At 42.7% G+C, this 20221-nt stretch overlaps 1 protein-coding gene across 1 annotated transcript in view; it reads left to right on the top strand.

Annotated features, from left to right (window-relative positions):
- Nucleotides 1-5014, top strand: part of LOC134603182 (aminopeptidase N-like) — a 59212-nt gene extending 54198 nt beyond the window's left edge. Inside the window, exons 18-20 of the mRNA XM_063448915.1 lie at nt 2454-2594; nt 3975-4056; nt 4783-5014. Of these exons, the coding sequence (XP_063304985.1) occupies nt 2454-2594; nt 3975-4056; nt 4783-4941 (382 nt within the window). The 3' untranslated portion in view covers nt 4942-5014. The remainder of the gene's footprint in view (nt 1-2453; nt 2595-3974; nt 4057-4782) is intronic.
- The last annotated feature ends 15207 nt before the right edge of the window (nt 5015-20221 follow it).

Here is a 20221-nt window from a genome sequence, read left to right as displayed (position 1 = left end):
TAAGCTATTTTGAGCCCATTTTAAGATGAGCAGAGAGCCCGAAACAGAGCCCGGTCGATACCTACCACCTCCAGCCAACATGGGGAAAAAGACCTGCAAGTCCCAGCCAGACAGGAGTGAGGGATCCTGTGATATCGGGCATCTGCTCCGCACTAGCCCGCAACCCAAGATCGCGGCCCTGCCGTGAAGATCACCTTCCTGCTCCTCGGGAGATCTGGAGTATGATGCTCCGAAACCAATCCCAGAAGCCAGGGCCACGTCTGCTAAGACGAATAACAAAGGTAGTTGAAGACAGTACCCCAAGGGCGACCTGAAACATCTCCTGAATGAGCTCCGCACTGTGTTCCAAGCTGACTGCGCACTGATCCAGGAGGATGTGCATACCCTCTCCGGTCGCATAAAATCAGTGGATCAGCCACAAGATGAATCTGTGATGGCCCGCCAGACTCAACTTGACACTGCCCTACTCACCCAGCAGCTCACACAGCAACATGTAGCGCTCACCCACTGGGTAGCAGGTCTGAAAGACACCCTGCGCCGGCGAAACTTGAAGATCAGGGGGGTTTGCAGCGACACTGGCACTGCAGAACTGCCTCAGTACATCAGATGCTTACTCTCCTCCCTACTGCCACCTAAGTAGGTGAAATTGATGCTCCTTGAAGGGGTATACCGAGTGGGCCGTTCCCGCGGTCCCACGACAGGTCCTCTGAGAGACATGATTGTGACATTTCGCTCTCTTGCTGACAAATGGGCAGTGCTGTCTGTTGTCCGAGACAGACAACCACTGGACTTTGAAAGCTCAAATCTGTCTTTCTATGAAGACCTCAGTAGAGTTACTCTCACATGTAGAGCATTATTCCATCCAGTTACTCAATGCCTACATGCTAGAGGGATTTGCTACTGATGGGGCCTGCCACGCACACTGTGCGCCAACCGAGAGGGCAAGGATCACAGACTGGAGGATATCACTGGAGCACCTGGATTCTTCCAGGCACTCGGTCTGCCCGACCAACTAGTCCCAGCATCCACCCTCACCTCATCTCCACAATGGGACATTGATAACGTGGTGCCATTCACACCCAGGAACGCACCAGGCAATGGGTGAATGGGGATAGCCCTGTGTTAATCCAGGACGTTGAACTGCTGATGCAGTTCCCCATGTTACATGTTGTTCTTTAGCTCATTACCCTTTTGCTTTATTACTTATCTGTTCCTATTTTAGCATTCCTTAAAGGCATGACCTCCACTAGTGAGGAACACTCAATGTCTCTCACCTCAGCAACCCACAATGGCCATGTGCGCCTTTAATACAACCCTCTACACCCCTGACACCCCAGGGTAATGGGGTGCTGATTTGAGCTGTTCAGAAACCGGAAAGCATAGATATCCCTATAATGTGATGCCTACCGTGCAAGCCCAAACTAATCACCAGACCTCGCATGTCACATACCACTTTCCATACCTTTGCCTAACCTAGCAAGTGCTAGCCTGGTATTCTTATTTTATCTCTTGTGTTCTTATATATAAAAATGAGGTGTGTACTACTGAATGCTTTGCAATATCTTGAACCACTTGTCTATGCTTGAGCTTTACACATATTTTATTTGTTCTGTGCAATTTACCTCAATAAAATACATATTGACAAAAAAAAAAGCGCAAATATTTGAGTTGTTCCCTTTCATTAAACTTTTTTCATTTTAAAATTCCTTTTGTTGTATTTATCTGTTTATGTTTAAGACGCCTCCTCCTGAGAATGGGATCTCCATCCTTAGTCCTTGCAAAAACACCTAGAAGCAAAGTGCTCATCTTCATAGTGTGCACAGGTTGCAGCTGATCAGCTGACCCATCAAGTCCTGGTTTTGATTTCATAATTGCATAAAAGTACATTAATACTGACATTGCCCTAGGCAGGTTACTGGTTTGGGGTCACCCTTCCATTCTGCACATAGACATCGTGAATGGCGCCAAATTCAGGATTCCAGCACCCCTGCATTTCACCTGGGCCCTAGTCAGCAACACAAGGTCACCTTATGTTTAATCCTGCTTTGGGAACACTGCATTCAAAGGTTATATGACAGATATGAATATAACCAATCACATAGCCCTATGTTTGTTGGTGCCAACTGCCCTAAGATCTTATTAAAGCTCTTTTCTTATATGAACTTTTTTCAGCTTCTTGTGAGCTTAAAGAGGATATATTTATAATAGGAAAAATATTTAGAGCTACAAAAGTCCATATTGAGTATTATAGTATGTAGCACATTAAATATAAAGACAGAATATGGACACCTTAAATATAAAAGAATAGTGGAAGGGGACATCTATTGCTGATAGGTGCCTACTGTTCATTGTTTATTAACGCTATGATGCTTGACCATTCTGTATTACGTTATGTTAATGGTCGTGGAATCTTTGGACCAGCCAACAGTTTTTAAATAAGTCCTTTCCTACAGACTCCTGGAATATTCACTGGACACCAATAAGATTCGCAGACAGGATGCAATCTCCACCATTAGCAGCATTTCCAGTAACGTGATAGGACAGAATCTTGCTTGGGACTTTGTGAGAGCCAATTGGCTTACCATATTCCAATAGTAAGTGTCTTTTACTTGTCTTTGGTTTTCAGATTGCCTTTAACCCAAGCCGGGTAATCCTGAGTGGAGAGCTCTCATATTGATACAATGTTAGTTCTCAAATAGGTTGCCATTAGTGGTAAGCTTTTTTCAACACATTTGTAACTCTTGAATAGTGATGTCCCGAACTGTTCGCCGAACTGTTCGCCGGCGAACATAGCGTGTTCGCGGTGGGCGAACATATGCGATTTTCGGTCCGCCCCCTATTCGTCATCATTGAGTAAACTTTGGCCCGGAACCTCACAGTCAACAGACACATTCCAGCCAATCAGCAGCAGACCCTCCCTCCCAGAATGTGTCTGCTGACTGTGAGGTTCCGGGTCAAAGTTTACTCAATGATGACGAATAGGGGGCGGACCGGAAATCGCATATGTTCGCCCACCGCGAACACGCTATGTTCGCCGGCGAACAGTTTCGGGACATCACTACTCTTGAAGATTCATTTTTTGAAGTTAAAGTTTTGATTAAAAAAATGTCAATACAACATTACAACATACAACTTACAACAATACAACATTCAACATTCAGGAATCAGCAAATAAGCATATCAAGAGCAGGATTGAACAGAGGTAAACAAGGAACAAAACAGTAATTTTATGCTACCAAGATACAAAGGCAGTTTGGCGAAGGCCCTTACCTGTTTCAACATAACGGTGTCCCTGTGCACATAGTGTGGCTCATGAACACATGGTTTGACATGTTTGGTGTGGAGGATCTCAATAAGCTTGCATAGAGTTTTCAAATTAAACCCATTGCACACTTTGTTATGAATTGGAGCACTGATTACTATGCAGACCTTCTCGTCCAAAATCATTGTTTGTCCTCATAAATGCTAATTTAGTTGAACACACTTGCATTCCCACAGACACAATCCCAAATCTTGTGGAAAGATTTTTGCATAGCGTACGCCCCACTTGTTTCTGCTACCCTCAGCTTGTTTTTTTAGCTACTATTTGTTCAATTTACATGTCTTTCAAAGAGTCACAAGCTACAGATGTGAGAGAATTCAAACCATTCACTGCACCATGAATTGATAATTGGATTTATGATGTTTGTCCAAAATAGTAGAATTGAAGTATGTGCAATTCTCAGGTCACTTATTGATAATTCACAGTTTTGTGAATAAGTTTGATAGGTGCATACGTATAAGAATATTGTAAATTGTTGGCAAAAATAGGAGAATATGAAACATTCAGGTTCAAATCTAGGCATCTCTTTTTCCAAGCCACCATAGCTTCTTGGTTTATCAACTAATATATGATTTGAATGAAATGCTGGACACTTGAATAAGCACTTGTTACATTATTTTTTATTTACTTTTGGATGTATTTTTTCTTGTAGTTTTGGAGGGACCTCTTTTTCCTTTGGTAACTTGATTGAACGGTTGTCTCGACGCTTTTCTTCTGACTTTGAACTTGAACAGGTATGAAATGTGAATATTTGTCTCCATTACCCAAATATGAAAAAAAGTAGAAAAATCACTCTTTAGTAGATATAACCTTGATGAAAACATGCATGCATTTAATTATACATTTTTTTCTTCGGGGTTATACCTTAAAACAGTTTGTAAAAGCTACAGATCTGTTGTCTGAAGCATTTGGAAGCCCTCCTCTACTAACCCCATCCAGACTTTCTGTGACTGTCCAATCAAAGACTTCCAAATGCAGCTCAATGAGAAGTCTTTGGAAGGAAGGTTCTTGCTGCCTCTTGAGTTTAGCTCAACTGATCTAAACAAACAAGGAAGTAACAGGGCTGGAGAGGTCTTCTCTTCTAATCATGCAAAGAAACAACATTGAGTCAGAAAGACCCAATATATCATGGCACACCAGGAGTAGGGTGCACACTGGGACTATTCACTGGGCTGCACATTGCATGTAGACCCATGCGGCATCTTACATGGTGCCCCTGGCACTGTTGTGCCCAATCCTCATATGAATCCTCATATGAATGCCAGAGACCCTGAGGCCAAAACCGTGCAGTAGCTGATGGTGGTACAGGGGAGCCAGCAAGATGAACTGGAAAGCCCAATATGTTACCTTCGCTGAGGAGAGGGCAGATGGACATATGCAAAGTAAGAACGCCAATAAATTTACATAAATTAAAACAAATCGACAACCGTGCTGTTCTTTTTCTTTTTTGTTATTTTTAGCTCATGCTGTTCAAAAGTCAAACCCCGAATCTTGGGACAGCTGCTCGAGCTCTGGATCAAGCCATAGAAAACACACAAGCAAACATCAAATGGGTGAACGGAAATAAAGAGGCTGTACTGAACTGGTTCACGAGTGCACTAAAACCAAGAAACATTTGAAACTCACTACTTATTACATTAGAAAATAAAGTTTACAACCCTCCTGTGCCTGCCATCAAGATTCTTCATTACTCCATATGAAATAAAAATATAATAGCTTTTCAAATGATTTATTATTTATGGATAAACTTTTAAAAAAGTATATCGTATATAGGAAATATATCAATATATTTTAAGAAATAGCAAAATAGTACAAAAGTATTAAATCATTCTAAAAGTGTATTAAAAAAATATTAAATAATGTAAAAAGTGTACCTAACAATATTAAACCGAGGTCTATGTGTGAGATGAAGCATTGTATCGTGGGGTAGAAGATACATCTGAATCCTCACTATTGAAAATCCATAAGAAGCAGCCATCTTTGATATCTACAGTCTTGTGGATGTCTATAAGTTACCTTTAAAAGTGAAAGAGAAATCCATTATTTTCATAAACATAACAGAACTTTAAAGTTCTGGTACCTGTGACACATATGACACACCATTTAACATCATGTACGTTTATTTATATGTTTCACAATATCTGTGTACATAATAATGATTATGATTTTCTTTTTTCATATAATGTCAAACTAAGACGAAATACAATAAGAAATGTATTTATTAAATTGTTTTGGGGGTTTGCTTTTATAAGCAACGTAAAATAAAAAATGAATCAAGAAGGAATTAGTTTCATGCCTTCATATATATTTAAGTTATATGTAATTTGGGGGATGCCTAACCATAAACCGAGGTGGATGTGTGACCCAAAATTTCTTAACCCCTTAAGGACCAAACTTCTGGAATAAAAGGGAATCATGACGTGTCACACACGTCATGTGTCCTTAAGGGGTTAAGCACAATCTTTGGCAACTCTATGCCATTCCTTGGTTAATCAGAGCAAGACTGATATCTTCACATACCCGGATGTGTCCTGAAGATAACCTCATTTTTTTTGATTGCAATCAGCAGTTGCGACTTACCACATGGTTAAAGTTGTGGCGTTTTCTAAGGAACAGTCTCACTGAAATTCCAGAATGGAAGACACCCATCCAGCTATAAATCCTAACACAGCTATACTGCTTCTTACACAAAGAAGTAGTTTACTTAGAGGAAGTGAGTGACGGTTCTAGGATCCCCTCCCTGAGCTCTAAGGATGCAGATATTGGGCTCTCCACTTCCACAATTGAGCAATCTATTATAAGATTTCCATCAGGATATTAAGGCAGATCTGAAATATTTTTTTAAGGACTCCATCCACTAAAGCTCTTGAGCTTCCTTGGGATTAATAACATGTCCACTGAAGTTTATGTGTATAAATGTGCTGAACTTAGAATGTTTCTAGTATCCTAGTATCACTAAAGTCTAACTATAGTTAAAAGCCAAAGTGAGTCATTCTCATAGTAAAGCATTGGATCAGCAAACAGCAGCAATTGTGAATGCACCAAAACTCCTCAATTTTGATGAGAAGCAGAGTCTGTCTCAGCACTGGAAAAAATGGAATTCAAAGAGGGGATGCCCATCATAAAACACACCCAACCACTCAGATCATAGAACACTTAGCATCTCTACTAGACATGTGAAATTCGTTTCGGTCCGAATATGAATTCGTACGAATTTCGGGCAATTTGGACATTCGGGTACTTCCGAATGTCCGAATTGCTGAAGTGCCAAATTGCCGAGGTCCCGAGGTTCCGAAATTACCGAATTTCCGAAGTCTCGAAGTTCCAAAGTTGCCGAAGTTCCGAAGCACAGTATTGCCTAAGTACTAATATACTTACCCAGTGAAAGAAGAAGAATGTTATATAGTATATCATTTTAAATAAAAAGTATACAAACATAGCCAGGATTCAGCTGTAAGCATTTGCAACACTTACAATAATCAAGCAACATACATTCATATAAAATGTAAGTTACTTAGCCAGTCAGTGTAATGACAGAAATGAATAAGTGGATTACTCCCTAATTCCCACGGTATTAGGGAGCTATCTACTAAAAGGCTGAAAGACCTGAATTGGTCTTTCAGCCAAATTTACCCTACCTAGTCCGCTGACAATGATGCAGGACTGAATTTGGTGTGTATAGTGGAAGTGAATTAGAAAGTGTGTAATGGATGTAGTGTTGTTTGTGTGTATTAGATACTGTTTGTGCAGTGAATGCAGAGTGTGTGCTTGTGTAGCGGATGCAGTGTGTATAGTGAACGCAGAGTGTGTTTGAGTAGTGGATGTAGTGTGTGTACAGTGATGTAGTGTGTGTTTGTGTAGTGGATGTAGTGTTTGTATGTACTAGATGAAATGTGTTTAGTGGATGCAGTGTCTGTAGTGGATGTAGTGTGTGTATTAGACACAGTGTCTGTGTATAGTGAATGCAGAGTGTTTCAATTTGGGGTGGATGTAGTGTGTGTACTGTGAAAACAGGAGGTTTGTGTAGTGGATGCTGTGTGTACAGTTAATGCAGAGTGTATGTTAGTGTAGTGAATGCAGAGTGTGTGTCAGTATAGTGAATCCAGAGTGTGTGCATAGTTTAGTGAATGCATAGTGTGTGTTAGTGTGTAATGAATGCAGAGTGTGGGTTAGTGTGTAGTGAATGCAGAGTGTGTCAGTGTAATGAATGTAGTGTGTGTGTTAGTGCAGTGAATGCAGAGTGTGTGTAAATGTGTAGTGAATGCAGAGTGTGTGTTAATGTGTAGTGAATGAAGAGAGTGTGTTAGTGTGTAGCGGATGCAGAGTGCGTGTGTTAGTGTAGTGAATGCAGAGTGTGTTAATGTGTAGTGAATGCAGAGAGTGTGTTAGTGTGTAGCGGATGCATAGTGTATGTTAGTGTAGTGAATGCAGAGTATGTGTTAGTGTAGTGAATGCAGAGTGTGTTTCAGTGTAGCGGATGCAGTGAGTGTGTTAGTATGTAGTGTATGCAGAGTGTATGTTGCATTAGTGTATTAGTGTATGCAGTGTGTGTGTTGTATTAGTGTATGCAGTGTGTGTGTTAGTGTATGCAGTGTGTGTTGTATTGGTGTATGCAGAGTGTGTGTTGTGTTAGTGTATGCAGTGTGTGTGTGTATTGTGTTAGTGTATGCAGAGTGTGTGTTGTGTTAGTGTATGCAAAGTGTGTTTTGTGTTAGTATATGCAGAGTGTTTGTTGTGTCAGTGTATGCAGTGTGTGTGTTGTGTTAGTGTATGCAGTGTGTGTTGTATTAGTGTATGCAGAGTGTGTGTTGTGTTAGTGTATACAGTGTGTGTGTTGTGTTAGTGTATGCAGAGTGTGTGCTGTGTTAGTGTATGCAGTGTGTGTTGTGTTAGTGTATATTAAATTAATTAAATGTTATTCCCCCCTCCCTGTTTCTTACCTGTGTCCAGGGAGGGGGGAGATTCCATCCCTAGGGGTCTGGTGGCATGGGGGGCCCCTCGGCTCCCTGTTATCGCAGAGGGGGCCCAGGCAGCACACAGCTTCTACTCTTCTCTTCTCCTCTCTTCTAATAACTCTCGCGAGACCCACGGAGTGTTGCCATGGTAAGGGGGTCTCGCAAGAGTTATTAGAAGAGAGTAGAAGATTGCCGAGATTGGGTGTTGGGGTACTAGTCTTTGATCATGGCCCAGAATTCTGAGTTGTATTATATCCCGTATACCATGTGTTTATATGTCGATCCAGTCCATAGCCATGCTGCCAGACCCCAGGCCCGGTCTCTCTCTTGAAATATACGATCACACAACAACAAAAAAAAAAAAAACAAAAAAAAAAAACAAAAAAAAAAAAAAGGGGAAAAAAAAAAAAAAAAAAAAAAAGGGGGGGTAAACTACGAGGTAGACTTGAGTACCTTCGACCCAGTTAACCACAGAGCCCCCACTAGTACATATTACATATTATAAGTGAGAGGTCGCGACCTGCGACTACCTCCCTAGGAGGCCCGGACGGGACCCGGCCCAGGTGTATGGGAGGGGGTGGCCGGGAAGAACGGGCTTAGGGGTGACAATGTAAGCACCGTATTTTTGATATATGTATGTATTTGCTGACTAGGATTTGCATGCTTGAAAGCCACATGGCCTACGGACCTACACTAGGTGCCCCAGTAGTGGCCAAACGCCCCACCCAAGAGTATAAGGAGGGTTGGCCTACTGGCCAGCGTAGACGACCCTGGGGGAGGGTTAAGGGTATCTCCCATCTTTTATTGCCTAAATTGGTTTCTCAATGTTTAAATGATTATGCTGCAAGTACAGCGCTTCCCAACTGGGTGACCCCAAATGCTTCTGGGTCGGCGCCCTGCTTCCCGCGACAGCCTCCCCCCCCCCCTGAGCCCTTGATCACGTGCAGGGAGTTCACCCTCCCCCTCCACTCCATATTGTGCCCGTGCGCCCCACGAAAAGGGCATCCCCCAGCTGAGCTTGGAACAACTATAGGGGTACTGAAGTGAACGGGCCTAGGAGTTAGCCCTATGGCCCGGAGGAGAGGGAGGGGGTGCTCGGATGGTGTTGGGAAGGGGGTAGTAATGTATGTACCATACCTATGTTGAGTGCATGTACACGATATTTTTGACCCACCTGCATGTGAACCCAGTGGTATTGCCTCCTAATACACGCGGCACAGCCCAGCAGCAGACATCTACCCCACCCGGAAGTGTTAGCAGGGATGGCCCACTAAGCCCCATAACTAACTAAATAACTAGTTAAGATACAAGTGCTTACATTGATAGTACAGCATTCCCCCACTGGATAAACGCAATTGTTACCACTAGATCACTGTTCCGCTCCTCACGCGTGCGGATTCCTCCCCCCCCCCCGAGATGCGGCTCCTTGCCTTTCAGCCCTACGGAATCACATATCCTGGTCCCCCCCTGGGACGCATTTACATGTAAAAGAGTTACAATCATCGAACTGACATACAGCATTGGAAGCGGTGCGGTCCTGCCACGGCTTTGTAACCCGAAGTCCGTATGGTACCCGGCTGGGTACTATCTGTGGACGCGAGGACGACACCCCACATAGAGCTGGCGATTAGTAAGTCCAGTTTTTTTTATTTTTATTTTTATTCCTTTCTCTTCCTTTTTCTTCTCTTCTCTATTTACCCTTGTCTCTCTTTCCCCCCTCTGCGTACCCTCATTCCTGCCCCCCCCCTCCGGTATGCGATAGTCTCAGAGGCGGAGGCTCTCCTTATAACACTAATGATCGATATCTCCTATAACGCTAGGGACGGTCGGATAGGGACCCCACTAACAGGCTCCGAGCGGCAATCACCGCAACAGATATGGCTCTAAAACTACTTTCCATAAATGTTAAAGGCTTGAACGCCCCCAGAAAGAGACGCCTTATGCTTAGAGAGATCAAACGGCACAATCCTGACGTAGCTCTCATTCAAGAGACACATATTTCGCAAAACACGACGCTTCGCATTAGAGACAATACTTACCCTATATCCTACGAGGCTAGATCACACCGCAAACACAACGGGGTGGCTATCTTAATACACAACAGGTGCCCGATCCAAATACGTTCCACAGACATAGACACGGACGGCAGGTTCATCATACTGTCGGGGACACTGTACTCCCATTCAATACACTTAATCAATGTGTATGCCCCTAACATGCCGGACGCAAAATTCTGGGAGACATTGACAGATAAAATTAAGGCCCTACCGTACGGCATGTTAATCATGGGGGGCGGCTTTAATGCCGCACCGTGTCCAGCAACTGACAGAAGCACCAAGACGGGCACCCAGAGGTCACAGGGCAGGGGGGGTCAGGACAGAATGCTGCATGGTTTTCTCCAAAACACCAACCTGATTGACGTGTGGCGGGCCCAGCATCCCGGAGAACTCGACTACACCTTTTATTCCGCTCCACACGGTACCTACTCGAGGATCGATTATTTCCTCGTTAACGATACAAGCATGGCAAAGGTAAAAGAGACCGCAATAGGTTCTATTACTTGGTCAGACCATGCCGAAGTCACCCTGACGCTGGACCACCTCTGCGCAGCAGCACCTTGGAACTGGAGGATGAGCCCACATCTGTTGCGCGACGAGGACTCCAAAGCTGAAATACGCGCCGACATACAAAACTACTTTCACGAAAACGAAACGGAGGATGTTGCCTCCACCACGGTGTGGGCGGCCCATAAAGCTGTGATCAGGGGCACGTGCATTAAACTTGCAACGAGGAAGAAAGCTCACAAGGCCAAAGAGGTGCACAGACTACTGGGGGAACTGAGGAAAGCAGAGCAGAGACATAAAACCGTTCCAACCCCCCAACTCACAGAGCAAGTGCAAAAGATCAGGCGATCCTTGACCACTGTACTAATGGATGACACCATAAAGGCCCTTAATTGGACCAAGAGAACATATTATGAACACTCGAACAAAATGGACACCTTATTAGCCAGGACCCTGAGACCAAGGCAAAACCGGGCCCCAATCACTGCGATTAAACACAGAGACGGAACGATAAAAAATACCCCAGCAGAGGTGGCACAGGTATTCACCGACTATTATAAGAAGCTGTACAACCACACACCCCGGTCTCAAACGTCTCAGGCTGAAGCTGACAGGCAAATGCACAATTTTGTGCGAGACCTAGACCTACCAAAACTCTCGACGGCATCAGCACAGCTCCTCGGAGAAGCTATAACAAGGGAGGAAGTAGAAAGGGCTATAGCAGGCCTGAAAGGTAACAAGGCACCGGGACCAGATGGCTTCGATGGGACGTACTACAAGTCCTTTAAAGAGGAATTGTCCCCACATCTAGCGCGAGTGTTCAACGACCTCATGGAGGGCGGCAACACGGAAAGCAGTATGTCACTTGCTAACATAATTCTCCTCCAGAAACCGGGCAAGGATCCACTACTCCCAGATAACTACAGGCCCATTTCGCTGATTAATCAAGATATTAAAATTCTGGCGAAGATACTAGCGGACCGGTTGAACCCAGTGTTGAAAACTCTGATCCACCCTGACCAGGTGGGGTTCGTACCAGACAGACAGCTATTTGAAAACACCCGGAGAAACATAAATTTAATATGGCGACAGAGGGCCTCTACCACCCCCACGCTACTGGTCTCGCTGGACGCGGAGAAGGCCTTTGATAGGGTCGAGTGGCCGTACCTCTTCGACCTACTGAAACACCTGAACTTCCCCGAACGATACGTGACATCAATCAGGGCCATGTACAATCAGGCCTCTGCGCAGATTAGGATGACTGGAGCTGGACCTCAACCCTTTTTTCTGAAGAACGGAACCAGACAAGGCTGCCCCCTCTCCCCCCTCCTATTTGTGCTGTCGCTTGAGCCGCTCATGCAAGCCATGCGACGACACCCCCTGATTACAGGGATCAACGTAGGGGGCCAAGAGTTTCTCGCCTCCGCCTACGCAGATGATGTTTTGCTGACCCTCACGAACCCCATAGCATCCATGGCGGCACTCAGAGGCCTACTGACACAGTTCGGGGCCTTCTCCGGCTACAAGGCGAACCTGGATAAATCAAGTGCTCTCCCGCTCGGCATGACACCAGAGGACATAAAGACCATACAGGAAACTCACAACATTCCGATAGTACGTGACCATCTTAAGTACCTGGGAGTACGCCTACCTGCAGACCCAAAAGATATACATCACCTGAACTATACCCATTTGATCAAGACACTCATACATGACATGGACAATTGGCAAGACAAACCCATTTCCTGGATAGGGCGCATCCACACAGTAAAAATGAACATCCTACCGAGAATACTGTTTCTCTTTCAGGCGTTACCTGTCAGACTACTCAAATCAGACCTGGCACACCTCCAGAAGGCAATAGGCGATTTCATCTGGCACAACCGCAGACACAGGATATCCAGAAATGTACTATATAGACAGAAACAGAGAGGAGGGCTGGGCCTGCCACACCTTTACTCCTACTATTTGGCGGTGCAATTGGCACAGATCGCTATGTGGCATTCTCCCCTAGGGGTCAGACGGTGGGTTGACCTGGAGTCGCTTATGACAGGGGCCGACCTCCCGCAGTATCACCTGTGGGTGCGCAAAGACGCCAGGCCTATCCTGCGGACGACCTGCCCAGCAATACTGAATTCCCTAACCATATGGGACTCGTATGCCCATAAATATAACTTGACATCTAGGCACTCACCTATGACCCCCGTACTGAGGAACAGGGACTTCCCCCCAGGCATGGCGGCTAGGGATTTCGCTAACATAGAGACGGCAGGTATACAGAGAATCTGCCATATGTATGAACATAAGAAACTAGTCCCTTTTGACACACTTCAACAGCGAACACACCTCACCCCAGCAGACTTCTTCCGTTATTTACAGATCAGAGACTACGTCCAACGGACTGACATTCGACAGGCGGCGACCACCCCTCTAACATTCTATGAAAGAATGTGTCTGAATGAGCATACACGAAAAGGCTTAAAAGGCTTCCCCGAACGATACGTGACATCAATCAGGGCCATGTACAATCAGGCCTCTGCGCAGATTAGGATGACTGGAGCTGGACCTCAACCCTTTTTTCTGAAGAACGGAACCAGACAAGGCTCCCCACTCTCCCCCCTCCTATTTGTGCTGTCGCTTGAGCCGCTCATGCAAGCCATGCGACGACACCCCCTGATTACAGGGATCAACGTAGGGGGCCAAGAGTTTCTCGCCTCCGCCTACGCAGATGATGTTTTGCTGACCCTCACGAACCCCATAGCATCCATGGCGGCACTCAGAGGCCTACTGACACAGTTCGGGGCCTTCTCCGGCTACAAGGCGAACCTGGATAAATCAAGTGCTCTCCCGCTCGGCATGACACCAGAGGACATAAAGACCATACAGGAAACTCACAACATTCCGATAGTACGTGACCATCTTAAGTACCTGGGAGTACGCCTACCTGCAGACCCAAAAGATATACATCACCTGAACTATACCCATTTGATCAAGACACTCATACATGACATGGACAATTGGCAAGACAAACCCATTTCCTGGATAGGGCGCATCCACACAGTAAAAATGAACATCCTACCGAGAATACTGTTTCTCTTTCAGGCGTTACCTGTCAGACTACTCAAATCAGACCTGGCACACCTCCAGAAGGCAATAGGCGATTTCATCTGGCACAACCGCAGACACAGGATATCCAGAAATGTACTATATAGACAGAAACAGAGAGGAGGGCTGGGCCTGCCACACCTTTACTCCTACTATTTGGCGGTGCAATTGGCACAGATCGCTATGTGGCATTCTCCCCTAGGGGTCAGACGGTGGGTTGACCTGGAGTCGCTTATGACAGGGGCCGACCTCCCGCAGTATCACCTGTGGGTGCGCAAAGACGCCAGGCCTATCCTGCGGACGACCTGCCCAGCAATACTGAATTCCCTAACCATATGGGACTCGTATGCCCATAAATATAACTTGACATCTAGGCACTCACCTATGACCCCCGTACTGAGGAACAGGGACTTCCCCCCAGGCATGGCGGCTAGGGATTTCGCTAACATAGAGACGGCAGGTATACAGAGAATCTGCCATATGTATGAACATAAGAAACTAGTCCCTTTTGACACACTTCAACAGCGAACACACCTCACCCCAGCAGACTTCTTCCGTTATTTACAGATCAGAGACTACGTCCAACGGACTGACATTCGACAGGCGGCGACCACCCCTCTAACATTCTATGAAAGAATGTGTCTGAATGAGCATACACGAAAAGGCTTAATTACACCCAGAGAGTAATAGGCAACATAAAAGAGGTACACCTAATGGATAGTCTGACGGCCAGATTGAAAGGCACCACACCGAAATTTGACAGAGTATGGGAACCATGGCACGGCTATGTACTCCCGGTCACCGCCTAAAACACCACATAACGATAAAAAATACGATCATTGCCAAGCAGCTCTGAGACGTTGCATACGACTTTCCCCATCTACCCTGTGCCCCCCTCCCTCCCTTTCCTTCTTGCCCCCCCCTTTCTGTTCTTCTCTTTCCCTTTTTTCTTCTCTCTCCACTCTTAATCTCATTTAGTTTTTTATACTTCCAATACACAGCAACGATGTATTACCACGCAACATGACCCTAATCGCACTTTAAACATAAATCGCACTACAAGATAGGAGCAAGGCAAGGTGCACTAGGGTAAACCCCCTCTACTAAGGGATGAGGCAACCCTATTTGGTTACAATGCATGAAGTTATGTATAATATGTTGGGTTACACGGTTGTTTCTTTCTTCGAATGGAATCATCACCACGATAGCTTGCGGATTTATAAAAAGACAAAACCCCCTGGTGGACTGAGACAGTGATGACATCAAGCCGCAAGTGGCATTTTCTTATTTGCAGTTTATGTACAGTAATTCATGGCTGTTATTCCTACAAGTCTATATATATTTTATGGCTTCTGCGTAAGCCTGTGCAATGTTTTCATTTCTCTTTGTCCGACAGGATGCAAAAAGAAAGTATTTAAAAAAAAAAAGAAGAGAGTAGAAGATATGTGCTGGGCCCCCTCTGCGGTACCAGGGAGCCGGGGGCCGCGGCTGCACACATAGATAGCGATATTCGCTATGTGTGCAGAGAAAGAAAGTGGTTGTCACCCCTTGATGGCGGCCCTGACCGTGTGGCCAAGAAGGGAGAAAAGGAATAAATTCCCATCTCATATAAACTATATATTTTTTTTATTAAGAACCCCGTAGAAAGACAGTTGGAAAAAGAAACTAGATTTAATCATACTGATTTAAAGGAAAGATCTAAGTTCTTCCCTAAACAAATGATTTTGGAGAAAATTACCACATTTGAAACTATGGTAATGAGCGAATTTAAGAAACTGAAGATAAAGGATCATTTTAATCACAATTTAACACTACAAGAAAGGAAAGCCCTAACGGAACTGAAGGAAAATGATAATTTAATTATTAAACCAGCCGATAAGGGAGAAGGTATTGTTCTGATGGCAAAAGATTTCTACAACAAAGAGGCAACAAGAATCTTGATGGATGAACAAACGTATAAGGAGTTGGAAACAAATCCGAATGCTAGTATACACGAGAAGCTTGCCAGTTTTTTTTAAAAAAAGGTTTTGATTTAGAGATTTTAAATAAAAAGGAATATGATTTTTTAAAATATTTTATATCCCAAAATCCCAGTGTTTTATTTCCTCCCCAAAGTGCACAAAGATGAAAAGAAACCTCCAGGAAGACCTATTGTGGCAGGTATAGATGCCATTTCTAGCAGACTGTCACAATATATAGACACCCACCTTCAACCGTTACTACAATACACAAAATCGCACATTAAAGACACTATAGCGGTGTTGAATCTTTTAGAACAGTTTAGATGGGAAGAAGGCTACATTTTAGTAACTTGCGATGTCACAGCACTCTACAACAATATACCCCACAAGTATGGGTGTAAAGCAGTTGAATATTTTTTAAACATTTTTTCTGATATTTTAACCACACAAATAGAATTTATTTTAGGAATTAATTTGATCCTTGACCACAACTTTTTCTGGTTTAAGGAAGAATTCTACCTACAGATTAATGGAACGACCATGGGTACTAAGTTTGCCCCCTGCTATGCTAATTTATTTATGGCATATTGGGGAAATACATTTATATATGGCCAACATAGCTGGGAGGAGAACTTGGTCATCTATGTCTGGTACATAAATGAAATCTTTTTTATCTAGAAAGGAAGGAAGGAGATTTTAGAGGATTTTTTTGTTTTCTTAAATGACATTAAATTAACAAGTACTTGGAGCCAACAAAAAGTGTAATTTTTAGATTTGAGTATTTTTATTGAGGACTTCAAAATTAAGACGAAAAACTATTTTAAAGCAGGGGATGCTAATAGTTTTATAGAGAGAGAAAGTTGCCATTTCACACCGTGGTTTGAAAATGCACCAAAAGGGCAATTTTTAAGAATTAGGCGTAATTGCACTGATATTGACACCTATGAGAGTCAATCAACCCAGATAAAACATGAGTTCCTAGAAAAAGGATATGAGGAGGTTAAATTAGAAAAATCAAGAACGGAAGTAAAAAAGTTGAATAGAAAAGATCTCCTCAAATATAAAGGTACAACAAAATCCAATATAGAAGGGGTGCCATAGCATAGAGAACAATAAAATTAGAGGAATTGTAAAGAAATTTTGGCCCATTCTATTACAAGATTCAATTTTAAAAACCTTTTGCCTAGTTTTTATCCACAGAAGGGTCAATGATTTACGGAGCGTTTTTAACTACCAGTTACATTAAGGAAAAGAAAATCTCCAACACATTTTTAGATAATGAAAAATGTTTTTTTTTGCTGCGGCCAGTGTTTAGCCAACAAGCAATGGAAAGAGGAGATTTCAGATTATTACAACAAAGGAAGGAGATGATTACCCGATTAAAAACTTCATCACTTGATTCTCACATTTTTTTTTATATATTTAATTCAGTGTCCTTGTGGTCTTAACTACATTGGAAAAACTACTAGGGCCTTACATATTCGGATCGAAGAGCGTATCAGAAACATTCTTAAGGGATTTGAAAATCATAGTGTGTCATTACATTACAAACAATGTCATAATAATTCACCAAATGGCACAATATTTATGGGTCTTAAAAAAGTGCTTAAGGATTGGAGAGGGGGAAATGTCAACCTCAAATTAAGCAAGGAAGAGATGCAATGGAATTTTAAACTCAATACCCTCACCCCGTTTGGTCTCAATTCAGATTTTGAGATGTCACATTTTTGTTCAATTTGTTCTATTGTATCCATATTATTTCTTTTTCTTCCTCTCCCTTTCACTTTTGGATATTATCCTGTGTAGATCAGAGCCAAATTTGAATGCATTTGACGCCTATTTAAGAATTAGTAGTATTTGTATATTTGTATTTTTATTGATATCGTTTTTATGAGATCGGAATACATTTTTTCTCCCTTCTTGGCCACATGGTAATAAACGTTATGATCCTATAGTATGTAAGACTTATCATGCATTTTTTTTCATTTCCCCCCTAATTGTATTATCTGTATGGGGTGAGCATAAGATTATTCTGGGGCATTTTTTAAAAAGGTTTGTGATTTGAAAATTCTAAGTAAGAGTTTAAGAAGGAGCATGGCTGCTGGAATGTAATAAGAATCCAATGAAGAATGAAAAAAACGATACAATGTTGGATGTGACAGGATTTGAGATCCCCCGAGTGTGGGGTATATATAGCAGGACTTGTCTATCCACAAGGATTACCTACACACTGTCCAGCTGAGGAAGCTGAGGAGTAACCTGGCGAAACGTGTCCTGGGGACAGTGAGGACTTGTGGACATTGCCATTGTAGTGTTTTTATATACTATTTCTGCTGAATTTTCTTTTGCTATATTTTTATGTTGGGATAGACCCTATAATAAATAGGGTTCCTGCTGTTATTCAAGAAGGAGTGTTGTCCTGAACTACACACTATGCTGTACTTGAGCCTAATATGATGGCTCCATCTTTGTGAGTACACATTTTACCTGTTTATATCCAAATAAACATATACAGCAATATTGCACTATATATATTCCTTTCTGAGCTTATATATAGGACGAAATAGAATGTCTATTACAAGAAGGGGAAGGTCGCCTAAACGGACCTATCTGCTAATTCCACTTGAGCTAGGTTTACAGCTCAAGAATATGTGAGTGGTTCCTTATCGATTTTTTTCATTTTACACTTGGTTTTAAGATTGTACACTATTAGATGTCCCTATTTTTTAGAGGTACATTGTCGGTTTTATTGTAAACACTCATCAACCGTTGTTTTAAGGTATATGCCTTTATTAATGTTTTAAAATAGCGCTACACCATACTTGGTATTGGATATTCTATGTGTGTATTTGGAGAGACTGCATTTGGCGATTTAGCAGCTTAATTAAAAACATTTCCTTTTAGAAGCACTTGCACCTTTGTAAGATAAAAAACATTTTTAATTAGCGCTGGTATATTACATCTTTGTTGAGTTCGTTTGTACTTTTCAGATTTACTTAAGCGAATTCCAGTTGGAATTTGATCAAGCTGACCAAATCTGCACCATTTGACCAGATGCATTTGATGTCAACTTTAAAATCAGAACATTTCTTTGAGGAACTAGAAACTCTCCTTAACAACTTGCAGGGATTAACTCAGAGCATGGACCACATGGATTTATTACAGAAGATTATTGCCCAGTGTTACTTAATCCCACTTACCAATGAATATCCCTCAAAATTGGATAGCTGGCATAAATGTGCTTGGAGCATTTTCCTTTATATAGGATGGTCTAGCCTCCTATTGACATATGATATAATGAATTAAGCTTTTAAATTGGGAAAATATATCACTTATACATTCTTATGAAAATAGATTTATAGACTAGCAAATGTCTTAATTAAAAAAAAAAAGTGCTGCTATTAATAATGAGACTCCCACCTCTACTACAGTATAATGGATGGAAGCGAAAGAACACTGTTACAAACTGTTAGCATACTGTCTGTCTCCTCTACCATCTCCAAGTTATCTTTTCTGCCATCTTGTGCTCTTTTTCTGGTATTACATCTCCATTGACATTCTTTTGAAACTCATGCTATTACTAATTTGACAAAGGCCCACTTTGTGTGCAATGCAATTAGTTTAGCAGGAAACTAATTAATACAAAATGAGCCAACAGGGAAGAAGAGATTTTTAGATGTTTTTACATTACACAAATACTACAATAAGTTATGTGAACATTCATTATAGAGCCAAAGTGTATTTAAAACAATGACACAGAACACCTTATCATCATGTGGAATCATATGGAATCAAAGAAGCAAGACATGCACATGGATTAACTTTTAAACTTAGGGAGAGCAAAAAAACAGGGTGCAAGAGAATACTGAGAATGGACAACAGCTTAACTAGCCAGCCCTTTCGGTGGTTGCCCACTCAGATCTCAAGCTAGTTTTAGCTCATCTTGTGCCACTACGCAGAAAACCTAGACCATCTTCCTATCAGACTGATCTCATTCAAATGGGTGGTTCAGATCCGAAATACAGGCCAACTCTCTCTGCTCAAGAGATACAACAATCCTAGATGATCGGTTCAGCCTTTTTAGGCCTCATCAGTGAGGTATAGCCGTTATCCCCTTAGGCACCCTGAACCAGGGTGTCTACATCTGGATTACCCTTTAAACTTATGGTAAGCAAAAAAACAGGGTGCAAGATGCTAAAACCAGCTTGAGATCTGAGTGGGGACCCAACGAAAGGCAAGCTACATGAGCTGTTGTCCATTCTCAGTACTCTCTTGCCATTCGTACAAATTTTGAGCAGTTGGTGGTTCATCCAA

This window comes from Pelobates fuscus, chromosome 3 (assembly GCF_036172605.1).
Source record: "Pelobates fuscus isolate aPelFus1 chromosome 3, aPelFus1.pri, whole genome shotgun sequence".
Classification (NCBI taxonomy): Eukaryota; Metazoa; Chordata; class Amphibia; order Anura; family Pelobatidae; genus Pelobates; species Pelobates fuscus.
This window is presented reverse-complemented; position numbering and strand designations above follow the sequence as displayed.